Source organism: Panthera leo, chromosome C1, assembly GCF_018350215.1.
Source record: "Panthera leo isolate Ple1 chromosome C1, P.leo_Ple1_pat1.1, whole genome shotgun sequence".
Classification (NCBI taxonomy): domain Eukaryota; kingdom Metazoa; phylum Chordata; class Mammalia; order Carnivora; family Felidae; genus Panthera; species Panthera leo.
In genome coordinates this window covers 141,367,537-141,381,637 of record NC_056686.1, presented here as the reverse complement: position 1 = coordinate 141,381,637, position 14,101 = coordinate 141,367,537, and the positions used below count along the sequence as shown (strand labels likewise).

The window sequence follows — 14,101 nt, the reverse complement described above, 5'->3', positions numbered from 1 at the left end:
ATGTGAAACCTGTGCACAGTCTATGCCCACAGCCATTCTCCAGTATGTGTAATGTCTTACAGAGGAAATACCAAGAAGACTTTGAGAGTATGAAAGACCAGATCTACTTCATGCAGACCGAAACACCAGAGTACAAAGTGAATAAACAAGCTGGGGTGGCAGCTAGCAAGGTATGAGGGGATGCTCTCATTTGTCATGATGGTCTTAGTGTGGGTGAATTTCCTATAACTCTTGCTTTTGTATATAATGGGGAAAAAAGCATTCTTGGGGAACAACAAAATAAATATTCTGGGGTTATAATAGGGCTACCAATTTTTGAAAAACTTGGCTGTGTGTGACCATTAACAATACTAAATAACCATCTTTAATATTTCATAAATGACGTTTTGATACCTGCAAGTAGAAAGGCTATCCTCTCAGATAGGAGGATCCCCCAAGAAAAGACAACTGGCGACCTTATATGAATATGGACACTCCCACACTCACCATTTCCATTATTTTTCTTATTTTCCTACTAATTGGTGAAAATCTAGTCACAGACAAGATAGACAAATTCATAGATATGCATATACTCTATAGACTAGACTTTGGTAAATAGAGTCCTTAGCATTCTAAAGCACTAGAAAAAGCATAAACTTCAAAGCCAATCAGACTTGATTCAAACCCTGGCCTTGGCTCTGCTGGAGCAGTGAAAGCAGGAGGATCATATCATCTAGGAAGCTATTTCAGGATTCAGGTGCAAAATAGTGATGTTTTGGATCAGGAACAGGGCAAGGCAAGTGATGAGATGTACTTTGAAAGGTAGAGCTGACCTAGTTTGCTGTTGGGTTGGATGTGGGATATGTGAGTAAAGTTTGGGTCTAAGCAACCAGACAGATGGGATTTCCCTTTATCAAGATAGAGAAGAATGTGGAAAGAGTGAATGATTATTTTTGGAGGGAAGACATGAGCTCAGCTTTCAACCTGTAAGATTTGAGATGTCTTTTAGACATCCAAGTGGAAATATTAAGTGGACAGTTGATTGCATGAGTCTGAAGTTTCTGGGGAGGCATCCAGAAGGATTATATAAATTTGGGAGTCATCAGTAGATGGATAGTATTTAATGTCATAAGACTAGAGGCCATTGAGGGAGCAAGTGTAGACCCAAAGCTCTGAGAACTGAACTCTGGAGTATCTCCATGTGAACACATCATCGAGGTGAGGTAGGAATAGAGTCAAGAGAAAGTGGGAAGTGAGTGAAGAGAGTGATCAGTTGTGTCAAATGTTTCTGAAGTGGATTTACCAATAGGTGGTCTCTGGTGAACTTAACAAGAGCAATTTGGTTGAGTCTGCTTAGAGAGGGCTCATGAGTGGATGAGAAGAGAGAAATAGAAAAGTGTAAGTATACTCAAGTTTTTAAAAGTATTTTCCTGAAAGGAAAAGAAGAAAATGGGGTAGTAGCTGAAGGATATGTGGATGAAGAGGGGATTCTTTTAAGATTGGAGACAAAGACACCATGTTTCTATGCTGATGGAAAAAAAATCCAGTGTGGGGCGAAAACGTGATGATGTCTGAGGAGGGAAGAGTGGCTGAAGTAATGCCCTTCAGTAGGTGAAAAGGGAAGCATTCTGGTGCTTAACAGGAGGGGTAACTTTGCCATGGGTCTTGACAATTCATCCATAAACAGGAGAGGAGACCACATATCCCAGGTACAGGTAGGAAGATAGGAGGGTGTGTGGAACTCCTTTTCTGGTTGTTTCCATTTTTCAATGAAGCACATAATTCTATACTAGAGAAAGGTTATGTCTTTCATTCCTGTAGTGTATCCCCTATGAGTCTTCTTTGTGTGCTACAGGGGATAGTGCACCTGTGTTTCAGTTGTGTATCTCCTGCCTTTGGATACCAAGCTGGTTATGTCTGTTTTTCGAGGCTCTCAAATGTTAGTAGCTTATCTAGGATTCTTTGAATGTTCCTATATTCTATAGTTATATCGCCGGAATAAATGGCTGGCACTGTGGATCAAGAAATAGGATCCATTTCTTGTTCTTCTCCCTTTGGACATGCTCCTGACAGGGGCTTCTGAGCCCTTGTTTAAAGCTTCTGCTAAAGCTGGAATTAAAGGTGTAAAGCAGGAGGGGCAGAAAGAAGAGGAGAGGTTGTCATCCAGCCTCCAGCCCCTTCCTCCTCCTTCTGCATGTACATTAAATACACACATGCTTACACACAGTCATAGATGAGGCATTAAAGGGTAGATTGATGATGCTAGAGGCTTGCTTTCTTTAAAAATATGTTGGAAGTTAGGCAGCTAGAGGCTAAGAGCTCAATGAGGGTTGTGGAGCAGTAAGTGTCTGGGACATGATGCACTATCATTATTTGTGTGGCTATCTCTGTCTTTGAGGGCAGGGACTATATGTTATTCTTCCTTGCACCTGTCTCAGAGCCAGCAAGTAATTGATACCCTATGGATGTTTTTGAATGAATAAATGAATGGCAGGAAGTTATCCTGGAAATTTATGCAGTTTCTCTGCTACTGTTATGAGTTACTATGAGTATTTTGTTTGTAAAATGTCAAGCTGTCACTTTTCTAGAAAGTTGATTTATGGAACTATGTCGTAATATCCATAATAGAGACAAGAGCAAAAATAACCCAGAGAGTTACTTTATCACTTTATTTCGCTCCTACAGGTAAAATACAAAGAAGACTATGAAAAGAATAAAGGAAAAGCAGATTATAATGTACTTCCTGCTTCAGAGAACCCACTGCTCAAGCAGCTGAAGGCAGCAGGAAATGCCCTGAGTGATGTAAGTACATTCTTGTCAAAAAGTGTTTTTCCACCTTAGCTGCCAGAGAGGTGAAATTTCTCTCCTTCTATAATGGCTAAATGCAAGTATAACTTTGCAAATACTTTATGATTCTAGTGTAGCAGTTTCCCTGGAACTGTTTAACCACAGGAAGACATAAATGCCTCTGAGTATGATGTATGTCCATTTTGGGGGTTCTGTGTTCAATGGCAGAGAAATCTTCATTTGCTTATAGGCCCTGGTACTTCTATATGAACAAAGAGCAGGTTGTAGGAGATACATGTGATTTTGACACAGACAGGAGGAGACTTTGAAAGGGGAGGGGAGGGGGGCAAGAGAGAGGGATCAGGTTGTGTGTGTACCCTGCCCTTGTGTTCTTCGAGCCACTGGGAGAAGACCAGTGTCCTGTGTTTCACAGCTTTTCCCCCTCACCACCACCATTTTCTGTGCAGATGCTGGCCCTAGAAACCATCATTTGCAGACAGCATGACTTAAAAGATGGCTCCCTAAGTCTTCACAGGAATTTCTGCTTGTGGAAATAAAAGCCTGACCAATCCAATTACATTTAAAATAGATAAGTGAGAACTGGCATTAAGAGACTAACAGCCCAAAACCACTTTGACTATATAAGAGACTGAACATGTGATCAGTTGAGTTTTTCCCTTAGAGTTACACTGTGTTAAGCTTTCCTAATATTTGAGGATGAAACATGGTTCTCTTTGCAGGTTAGTTATCTTTTCTTTGTCCCTTGAATTCAGTCAGCACTGTAGAGATGCATACATGTGATTGAGGAATGGGGTGAGTGGAGTGGCAGGTGAGAAGGTGTCAGTGGGTCTGTCCACATAGCTCTGTTGGGAAATTAATGCAAAGCCTGTCTCCTGTTTCCTAAATGAAGATCATCTTTATCAAGCATATAAAAGCACAGGTCCAAATCTACTTTGTTGATAAAGAGAGCAATATAAAAATATAAAAACTGAGTTGCACCATTTACAATTTCAAAACCCAACATGAGAAAGTGACAATAGCCCACTTTATCAGTGTGCCTTTAAAATCCAATAGTTGTAGGGACACCTGGGTGGCTTAGTCGGTTGAGTCCAACTTCAGCTCAGGTCATGATCTCACAGTTCATGAGTTTGAGCCCTGCGTTGGGCTCGGTGCTGACAGCTTAGAGCCTGGAGCCTGCTTCAGATTCTGTGTCTCCCTCTCTCTCTGCCCTTCCCCCACTCACACTCTGTCTCTGTTTGTCTCTCAAAAATGAGTAAATGTTAAAAAAAATAAAATAAAATCCAACAGTTGTTACTGTTAGATTTAAATCCTAGCAGAGAAGAAGAGTGAGCAGGTTCATGATCCGAGTTCTTGTATATACCTTAATTTTAAGATATATTATCTGTATAATAAGGCATTTTCCCTTGGTAGAAGGAGGAAGAGAGACTGTCTTTCTCAACGTATACTAAACTTTTTTATGCATGTTTGTTAAAAAAAAAAAAATCACTGCTGCTCAGAATAGTCCTCTCTGTTGTGGCACTGTCAGTGAGGGACGTGTGTGAGTTGGGGCATAGAGGAAGTAGGAGTTCCAAAATACACCCAAACTCCACAACTAAGGGCTTGGTCTGAGGCAGCATTCTGGTTTCTTAATTTTTTTTTTTTTTTTTTTTTTTTTGGTGAATGTTAAAAGCCTAAGCTTTACAGTAATTACTAATAGAAGAAACTTATTCACAACACCCCAGTGTTTGATCATCCGTTTTTAAGACAGTTGACAGGCGATATCTTTTTTCTGCTTCTTTTGTTTGTGTTGGGAAATACAAGTGTTATAATCAGTGTAGGAGTGACAAGAATCTATTTTAACTGATTTTTTTTTTCTTTTACAGAAACTATACAAAGAAAACTATGAAAAGACTAAGGCAAAGAGCATAAATTACTGTGAAACCCCCAAATTTCAACTTGATACAGTTCTGCAGAACTTCACTAGTGACGTAAGTAATCCTGTGGTTACTTCCTGTGTTAAGAAAAGATCCATTATTCCCCCCAATCAATACATGAAATATGTTTTGTCTTTCAGACTAAGTACAAAGATTCCTACGTAAAGAATGTTTTGGGACATTATGTAGGCAGCTTTGAGGATCCATATCACACACACTGCATGAAAGTCTCAGCTCAAAACAGTGATGTAAGTTGTAAGACCATTGTTTAGCTTTCCAATGAACACATCTTTAGGGCATGAATAAAATGGTTGCATCCTTATGTCTGATGTCTTTTCCTCATAGAAAAACTACAAAGCAGAATATGAAGAAGACAGAGGCAAGGGCTTCTTCCCCCAGACCATAACTCAAGAATATGAAGCAATCAAGAAACTAGATCAATGTAAAGATGTAAGTCCGTAGCATGAACTTTGAACGTCCTGACCTCCATAGCCTCAGTGGTCAAAAGATAGTTAAAATTTTAACACTTTTCAAATATATGCAGGCAAGGAAATTATAAGAAACAAAACTTATTTGGTAGTAAACTGGTTTCCCCTGTGGTCACCAATACATTTCAAGAGCTAATTCTAGTTCATTTTCCCCAAGAAGAGTTATCAGAAATGTGAAGAATGAGAAAGTTTCTTGTACAGTGTGAAGGCATCTCTCAAAGACACTGCAGTCTAATGAGCAAAGAACCATGTGTTTTATTAACTACAAGTTTCTTTTGTTTTGGGCAATGTTTCTGCTTGCTTGGTCTATAGGTCAACTTGGATTTGACTGCTGAAACTATTCCTTTTTTCCTCCACAGCACACCTACAAAGTCCATCCAGATAAGACAAAATTCACTCAAGTCACGGACTCTCCCGTTCTGGTGCAAGCCCAAGTCAATTCCAAACAACTGAGTGATGTAAGTTCATCTAAATGTTCAAGAAATCCAATTATGAGGGATAACATCTCACAACTCCATATATAAAATCCAGTGACTTGTCACATTTACAAAAAAAAAGACTATTTCAGTTTTAGCAAATTTAACTTGTATATATTTGTAATCACCTAAAATAGTTCCTTATTTAGTTGCCTTGCATCTTCTTGGATGGATAACAATTATAGCGAAATGGTTCTATAAGGGAAACTAATGTAGCTTACCACACTGGAAAAGACCATGAGTTTTTGAGTCAGACAAAACTGGATTCAAATTGTACCTCTGTCATTTATGACCTGACATCACAGGCAAATCGTTTAACTTCAGTTTGCCTCATATTTCCCTTTTATAATTTGTGGTTGTTTTGAAGAGTAAATAAAAGGAGATATGTGCATAGTAAATACCCTGACCCAGAGCAGGTATTCAATACAGGGGACTTCTCTCTCTCAAATAAGTTTTTAGAAAATGGAGTCTTTGAGATAAGTTTTATCACATGAGTTTTAAGCATGAACCTCCAAGCTTGTGTTAAAACAAAATAAAACAATAAAAGTAATCCCAGTAGATTTATATCCAGAAATACTTCAGATGAGAGTATTAACAAACTGTAATGGATGTGAGGAGGTGTAAGTTCTCCAATACATGAGCATTGACAATAAAAAGAAAGAAAGGGCTGTGACTCTCAGAATCTACTGATTCTGGGGGCTGATTGTGATATGCATGGAGAGGAAGCATATATGAAAGAGCCACCTCCTTCCAGGACAGTTCTACCATGGTAACCAACATCAGCCATCATGTGTTCAGCACACAGGTTGTCAATGGGGGCCTACCCTAGCTCTAGACTTCTCTCTTGATCTTAACAACATTGCCAGTTGTTATTTATCAAAACGTATTTTACATTTTATTTTATGAAATGTACCACACAAAATTTTTGTATTTTGGAAAAATTCTTCTTCAGAACTAATTGTATCCCTTATTGCCTGTCTCTCTGTCCCTTTCTCTCTCTCTCTCTCTCCCCCCTCTCCCTCTCAGCTGAACTACAAAGCGAAACATGAAAACGAAAAGTTCAAGTGCCACATACCTCCAGATACTCCTGCCTTCATCCAACACAAAGTCAATGCCTATAACCTGAGTGATGTATGTTCCTGTGTGCTATGCTATGGGATATCCTGACAACCTGTGTTTTTATTTCTGGATTGCTTCACTGAAAAAACATTTCATTAAAAATGGGAAGAATACTTAACATTTGTATCATGTTCCTATGCCTCTGCCCACATATCTTTGAACTCACCTTATAAATGTGGGTAGCAACATTGTTAGTAGCTTCATACAATTAGACAATCTTAATATGTTTTAATCAACCCTCAAAATGCCATCACTCATGTATGTTTAATTGCAAATGATAATGTTAGATCTTTTAGACACACATTCATTTATACTGTGCTATAATTTTCATCCAGGACCTCATTTTTTAGATATAATTTCATTTTATTTACTCCTCAGAGGTTTAATGTCCCTATTTTTACACAAATGGTGCTTATTTCTACATGTAAGAGAACTTTCACTAAGATATAGTGTATTCAGAAGGCATAAGACCAGGTGTCCGTTGCTATTTTTCATTTTCAAAACTTAATTTTATAGACAAGTCAAATTCTCCTTGTAGGGGAGATCTCAATTTCTTCAACAATTCTGTAAATAAGTGCTAAGATTATCCAGCATCAATGAGTATTGTAATGATTCAGGAAATAATTTTTTCAAAGGACTTTGAGATCAAACTAAAGTGTTATCTTTAGATCCTAAAAAGTAAATTAACTATAGAATATTTGTGCCACTCTGTGAAATACTCCATGTTAGGATCAAATATTAGTATGGTAACCAGAATTAGGTTAATTTGATGAAAGATTCTAATGAAGAGCAGAAAATCTTGGTCTTGGAAAATTCAAAGCTTTAGCTTGAGGAGAAATACCTAAAATATGCACGATTTTCTGAACAATGAAAATGATCCATTTATTTCATTCATACTAAGAGTATTGAGATATTCCTTTGTCTTTAAAGTGTGATAACATGCATGTCATTTTTACCAATTCCTTTGTTAAAATTTTTCTGTCCAGAATGTCTATAAGCAAGACTGGGAGAAGAGCAAAGCAAAGAAGTTTGACATTAAAGTGGACGCCATTCCCCTGCTGGCAGCCAAAGCTAACAGCAGGATCGCCAGCGATGTGAGTGTGGCCTGGGCACCTGGGCAGGGCGCCCTCACTGACCTTTCCTGATGGGTGGGCTCTGGCATGTGTGATGTCTTTACAGGTGATGTACAAGAAAGACTATGAGAAAAACAAAGGGAAAATGATCGGAGCCCTCAGCATTCATGATGATCCCAAGATGCTGCACTCTTTGAAGACGGCCAAAAACCAGAGTGATGTGAGTGTCTTTGTGAATCACCCTTATTTTCAGATGTGGTTGTACTTACAGTTTAATATAACTTTGGGTGGGATGTTAGTCCAAGTGAAATCTCAGATTCAGGATAACAAGTCAAGCACGAAAACCCAGTGGTAAAGATGATTAAGCTCTTCATTCTGTACTTTGAGATACCGGTGAATATTGTAAATGTTTCCTTAATCTCTTTAATGCCCTGTTTTCTTAAGGGGAAAAGATACTAGCAATAGCATTTTCTTTATTGTTTTTCTAGAAATGGGTTTAATATCTCAGTACCCATAAGTATATATTTATTCTGTCATGATCTGATCTAAGGTGCTTTGCAAAAATACATACAGAAAAAATTAGAGGAAAGAAGTGAGAAAATCAGGCTAAAGACAAAGTAGGAAAACTAGATGAAGCATAACCTCAAGAACAAAGTATTTTATTTTATAAAATAAAAAATTTATAAAATATTGATCTCATTTTAAAGACTAAAATATCCAAAATAAAATAAAACTCTTTACAAAAATTGCCTCTCTAATTCATGGCATAAAGGAAAAACTCCCTATTCTGTATCACTTATAAATATTCTTATTTTTATTGAGTATATTTTTGGATTTCTATCTGGGAGAATTAAGGAGAATGTGTAGAAATACATGCTACCTACAACAAAATGGAAAAAAAATCTTTTTGTGCATTATTACTATAAAGAAAAATATTAGATCTCAATGAGAAAATCCAACTTCCAAAGGTGTTATAAAATGTATTTTCATCAAGTGCTGAACTGAATACTTTTCTAGGACTGTGCCTGAGTATCTAAAGTCCACCTTCTACCTTTTACCTAATTTTGCACTATTTAAAAAATCCATTTTCCTTCAAACACATTCAAATGGAAAGAATTATTTAAAATTTTTTTAAACATGTATTTATTATTAAGAGACAGAGAGTCACAGAACATGAGTAGGGGGGTGGGGGAAGACACAGAATCCCAAACAGGCTCCAGGCTCTGAGCTATCAGCACAGAGTCCGATGCGAGGCTCAAACCCACAAACCGCGAGATCATGACCTGAGCTGAAGTCAATTGCCTAACCAACTGAGCCACCCAGGTGCCCCTGGAAAGAATTATCTTAAGACAAAAAATTGTTTAGAGAGCAGCATTGGTATATCCTGGTTTATTCTGGTGGAGAAATGTTAGGATAAATAATATAAGCATATATATGGTTATTAGCAGCCTAGATTATACAAGACATGAGCCTCTGCCATATTCATTCTACTTTTTTTGCTTCATGGAAAGTACTGAAAAAATACAAAATTTTCCTTTTTGGTTAAGTATAGCAATGATGAGAATGGCTTTTATATCATGAGATACATATTTTTTATCGTTGTTTTTCTTTTTCCTTTGACAGAGATTATACAAAGAAAACTATGAGAAGACAAAAGCAAAGAGCATGAACTACTGTGAGACCCCCAAATATCAACTTGACACTCTGCTGAAGAACTTCAGTGAGGTTCGAAAGGCCATGGTTACCCCTGGAGTTTTGGGGCTTTTCTACCACTTGACAAATAACATATGTAATTGACATATTTGTCAATATGTTTTCTCTTTCAGGCTAAATACAAAGATTCATATGTACAGAATGTTTTGGGACATTATGTAGGCAGCTTCGAGGACCCATATCAAATACACTGCATGAAAGTTTCAGCACAAAACAGTGACGTAAGTTGAAGACAAATATCCATGCCTCTCAGTGATATTATTTGGGGGCAATAATAACCATGATCTATTTTTATTCTTTCTTATTCTAGAAAAATTACAAAGCAGAATATGAAGAAGATAAAGGGAAATGTTATTTCCCTCAGACAATAACGCAAGAATATGAAGCAATTAAGAAGCTAGACCAGTGCAAAGATGTAAGTCAGCTGCTCTGAATTCTTAAAATTGGGTTTGGGATTCTTGTGCCATCTAGTGGTAATTTTAGCAGGAGTTTCAATGCTAACATCTAGTGATTAGCAGGAGATGTTAAATTTTAAATTTTGGGTGGAATTGGAGAGCACAAAAATTACTGTGAAGAAAACTATTTGTTATGAAAATATCTTGGGTTTTAGAAATCTTTATGTCCGCTAGTTTATATATACATGGTTTGGGGAGTAAGGGAAAATAGGGAGATTTATGAGACATAGGTGTTCATTCATTTAACAAATTTACATGAGGAGCTAGCTTGTGTCAGACACTGTCCTTGGTGCTGGGGGAGAAGAGGGGACAAGATGGGCTGCCTCTTGGGAAGCATGAATTTTACTGGGAGAGGCAGAAAATAAAGAGCACAGAAACTTAAAAAAGATATCAGACAATGGTAAAACAACCCATGTAGAATGATGCTATAGAATTAAAATAGGATGATGTGGGAGAGAGAGACTGGATGGGCACCATAGACCAGGTGCTCAAGGAGGATCTAAGGCAGGAAAGTGCAGCCATGCCAAGATCAAGGTGAGAGCAACTGGAAAAACAGTCTAAGCAAAGAACAAGGAATTGAAAGGATGAGGTGGCTGAAGTGTACTGGAGGGAGGGATAGTAGGAAGAGGTGAAATGGTAACAGGTGAAGTTGGGGGTGGATTCTGTAGAGTAGGGTTCATCAGCCAGGGTACAATTTAGAGTGAAGCCATGTGCAATGGAGAGCCATTGTAAGGCTTCAACAGGAGGAAGATTAATCTGGTTGCTAAATTGCAGCAGGGAGGCCAGTTTAGAGGCAACTTCAGGAGAGAGAGAGAGAGAGAGAGAGAGAGAGAGAGAGAGAGAGAGAAGAAGTGAAAACATATCAACCAAGTTTTCAGGAAATAAACTCTATGTTTGACTGGAATTTTTTTATATGTTAGCGTGTATATGAACAAGAATATAAAGATACATTATGAAATTTCATTCAAGAACCTTTTTTTCTAGCATACATACAAAGTTCACCCAGATAAGACTAAATTCACAGCCGTCACTGATACTCCTGTACTGCTGCAAGCCCAGCTCAACACAAAACAGCTTAGCGACGTAAGTGCCCTGTTTGTGCAAGTGTGAGTGACCTGGAATGCTGTGTTTCTTTGAAAGAGAAGCATTTTCTTGCTTAATCTTCATGGTCTCATCTGTCATCCCAACGGTGTCATTTTTCAAGATTGGTTTAATAAAATGCAAATGAAGCCGCCAGATTGATTTGTAGCCTCAGGAAAGATGGTGTTAGATGAAAATAAAAATAACGAATATTTCTTCAATAAGTCACCAATTTTCAGTGGGGGATTTGCTCATTAGGATGTGTCACATACCCAAAATAACGCAGACTAAGACTTGATGGCAACTTAAAGAAAAAAACAACAAGAGCATCTATCTGTGTAGGTAACAAGGCAAGCAGTCTCCATTCTTGAGTTTGCTAAGACTTTATAAGAAGATAAAAAGCACAGAAACAAGAAAGACACCTGGCAGTAATAAGAAAACTAATATGGGGTCATGAGACAGAATTCAAACAGAGTAATGGGAGAGGGGGTGAGTGGGGGGACACTTCAAATTGGGTGGTCAAAGCAGAACGGTCCAGCCATGTGAAGAACAGGGCAAGAACAGCAGTGCTTCTGAAACATTCACTTTCACGTGGATCACCCAGTGACCCTGCCAAAATATTCTGATTCAGTAGGTCTGGAGGGATATGTTGACTCTCTAACAAGCTTGTAGGTGATGCCGCTGCTGTTGGTAGACCACACTTTGAGTAGAAGATCACAGAATTTAATAGATTGAGTGTCCGTGTCCTGAAGGCACAGCCTAAAACTTTAGACAATGAGTTTCCCATACATACGTTGTGATAGCATTTACAAAATGACAATGCAAACTGGATTCCATCCCAATCCTGAAAGAGGGAGTGAGGGTCAAGGTTCTGTAATGGACTTTGATTGGATGGACTACCTCTTTGAGGCATTTTTTTTCTGAAAAGCGTAGGAGTACTTAGCCATATATATCAACACTCCTCTATATGCCCTCAAGGAAATTCTGATTCTGAACTGTTTGGATATCTTCTACTGTTTTCCAGCTGAATTACAAAGCAAAACATGAAAGTGAGAAATTCAAGTGCAACGTACCAGCAGATGCTCCACAGTTTATCCAACACAGAGTCAATGCCTATAATTTGAGTGACGTAAGTACCAAAGGCACAGAAATCTATCATTGCATGTACCTGCAAAGAGGAGATGTGATGGGTGTTGTAAAAAACCAGATTAGGAGTTCAGCAACTAAACAACTATGGAGATTGTTTTCAGAGTGTGAGTGGAGTTTTAAGGCCTAAATGTTCGCAAGGCTCTTACTTAGCTATCCTTTTTTCATTTCCCACATTCTCTGTTACCATCAGAAACATCCTCTGAATTATGCCCCTGCTAATCTCTAGAGTTTTGTAAGATCTGTCCTATAAATGTTGCATTTCACTTTCTCAAAATGGTTGTCATTATACATTGTCCTTTATACATCAGAGTAGTACAATCTTTAGAAAGTTCACAGAATGTTAAAAAGAATATAGGGGAGAAGCTGGATGACAGATTAATGAATAATTATACTATCATTTTGTAAATATGGTATTTGTAGGTGAAATAAGTCTATATACACAAATTTTCAATCTGTTTCTTTTACTGGATGAATCTGTGCTAGATTCATTCTTACAACTCCTCTGCTGAAATTTTTCTGTCCAGAATGTCTATAAGCAAGACTGGGAGAAGAGCAAAGCAAAGAAGTTTGACATTAAAGTGGACGCCATTCCCCTGCTGGCAGCCAAAGCCAACAGCAGGATCGCCAGCGATGTGAGTGTGGCCTGGGCACCTGGGCAGGGCGCCCTCACTGACCTTTCCTGATGGGTGGGCTCTGGCATGTGTGATGTCTTTACAGGTGATGTACAAGAAAGACTATGAGAAAAACAAAGGGAAAATGATTGGACCCCTCAGCATTCATGACGATCCCAAGATGCTGCACTCTTTGAAGACGGCCAAAAACCAGAGTGATGTGAGTGTCTTTGTGAATCTGTCTTGTTTTCAAGACAACATCCCTGTTAACATGCCCAAGGGTGGTAGCATGTAAAAGGATTCCATATCCAGGGGCACCTGGGTGGCTCAGTCAGTTGAGCATCCAACTTAGGCTTGGGTCATGATTCGTGGTTCGTAGGTTCAAGCCCTACATTGGGCTCTGTGCTGACAGCTCAGAGCCTGGAGCCTGCTTTCGATTCTGTGTCTACCCCTCTCTCTCTCTCTCTCTGCCCCTCCCCTGCTCATGCTCTCTCAAAAATAAATAAACATTTTAAAAATATTAAAAAGATTCCATATCCATGGGTTCTGTCATGTTCACAACAAATTGCTGAGGAGAAATTTTGGAAGTAGAATTATTTCCCAGATTCTTGTACCTCTCAATTTAAGGAGGGAAATTACTGATTTATACTTGATATCCATTACACTGTGAAAAATATATGCTTTAATATTTAATAGAATATTGATTTTAATTCTCAAAACTTTTTGGAAGACATCAGTAGATATTTTCATATTTTCTCCTAAAAATACCTTTAAAATGATGGTTTTAAAACTGTCTATATATTGGAAGAAAATCATGTATCACAGATAAAAATCTTACTATTGTTCTTTGTTAACTTTAGTCATTAGTATTGGCATAGGTTCAAGAAAAATACTCCATTGATTCTAGACCACCTTGAGAATCTGATAGAAGTCTTGGATCATTCTTCTAGATAGATGAACTTTTTCTTCATGCCTTCTGTCTGAATTTCAGAGAATTTATGAATTCCCTAAGGCTTCCCTATGTCCAAGTCTCATCTTTTGATTAAAATTCTTACTGCAGAGAAGAAAATATCTATTACAAATTGCAGTGTATACTGCTTAAAAAATGTTTAGAGAATTCCTTTAGAGTAAGAATTTCAAAATAGCTTGCAAATATTATTTTTCATAATTAAATAGAAGGGTGTTTGTATCATTTACTTTCATTTCAACTGTGTGTTCATATAATGATCTATATATA

The 14,101-nt window shown here is 37.9% G+C and overlaps 1 protein-coding gene across 1 annotated transcript in view; it reads left to right on the top strand.

The window, feature by feature from the left end:
- NEB (nebulin) overlaps positions 1-14,101 on the top strand; it is a 223,788-nt gene that overhangs the window by 21,791 nt on the left and 187,896 nt on the right. Inside the window, exons 10-25 of the mRNA XM_042948758.1 lie at positions 63-170; positions 2,665-2,781; positions 4,650-4,754; positions 4,841-4,948; positions 5,046-5,150; positions 5,548-5,646; positions 6,691-6,795; positions 7,770-7,877; positions 7,963-8,076; positions 9,480-9,581; positions 9,683-9,790; positions 9,880-9,984; positions 11,009-11,107; positions 12,129-12,233; positions 12,778-12,885; positions 12,971-13,084. Of these exons, the coding sequence (XP_042804692.1) occupies positions 63-170; positions 2,665-2,781; positions 4,650-4,754; positions 4,841-4,948; positions 5,046-5,150; positions 5,548-5,646; positions 6,691-6,795; positions 7,770-7,877; positions 7,963-8,076; positions 9,480-9,581; positions 9,683-9,790; positions 9,880-9,984; positions 11,009-11,107; positions 12,129-12,233; positions 12,778-12,885; positions 12,971-13,084 (1,710 nt within the window). The remainder of the gene's footprint in view (positions 1-62; positions 171-2,664; positions 2,782-4,649; positions 4,755-4,840; positions 4,949-5,045; positions 5,151-5,547; positions 5,647-6,690; positions 6,796-7,769; positions 7,878-7,962; positions 8,077-9,479; positions 9,582-9,682; positions 9,791-9,879; positions 9,985-11,008; positions 11,108-12,128; positions 12,234-12,777; positions 12,886-12,970; positions 13,085-14,101) is intronic.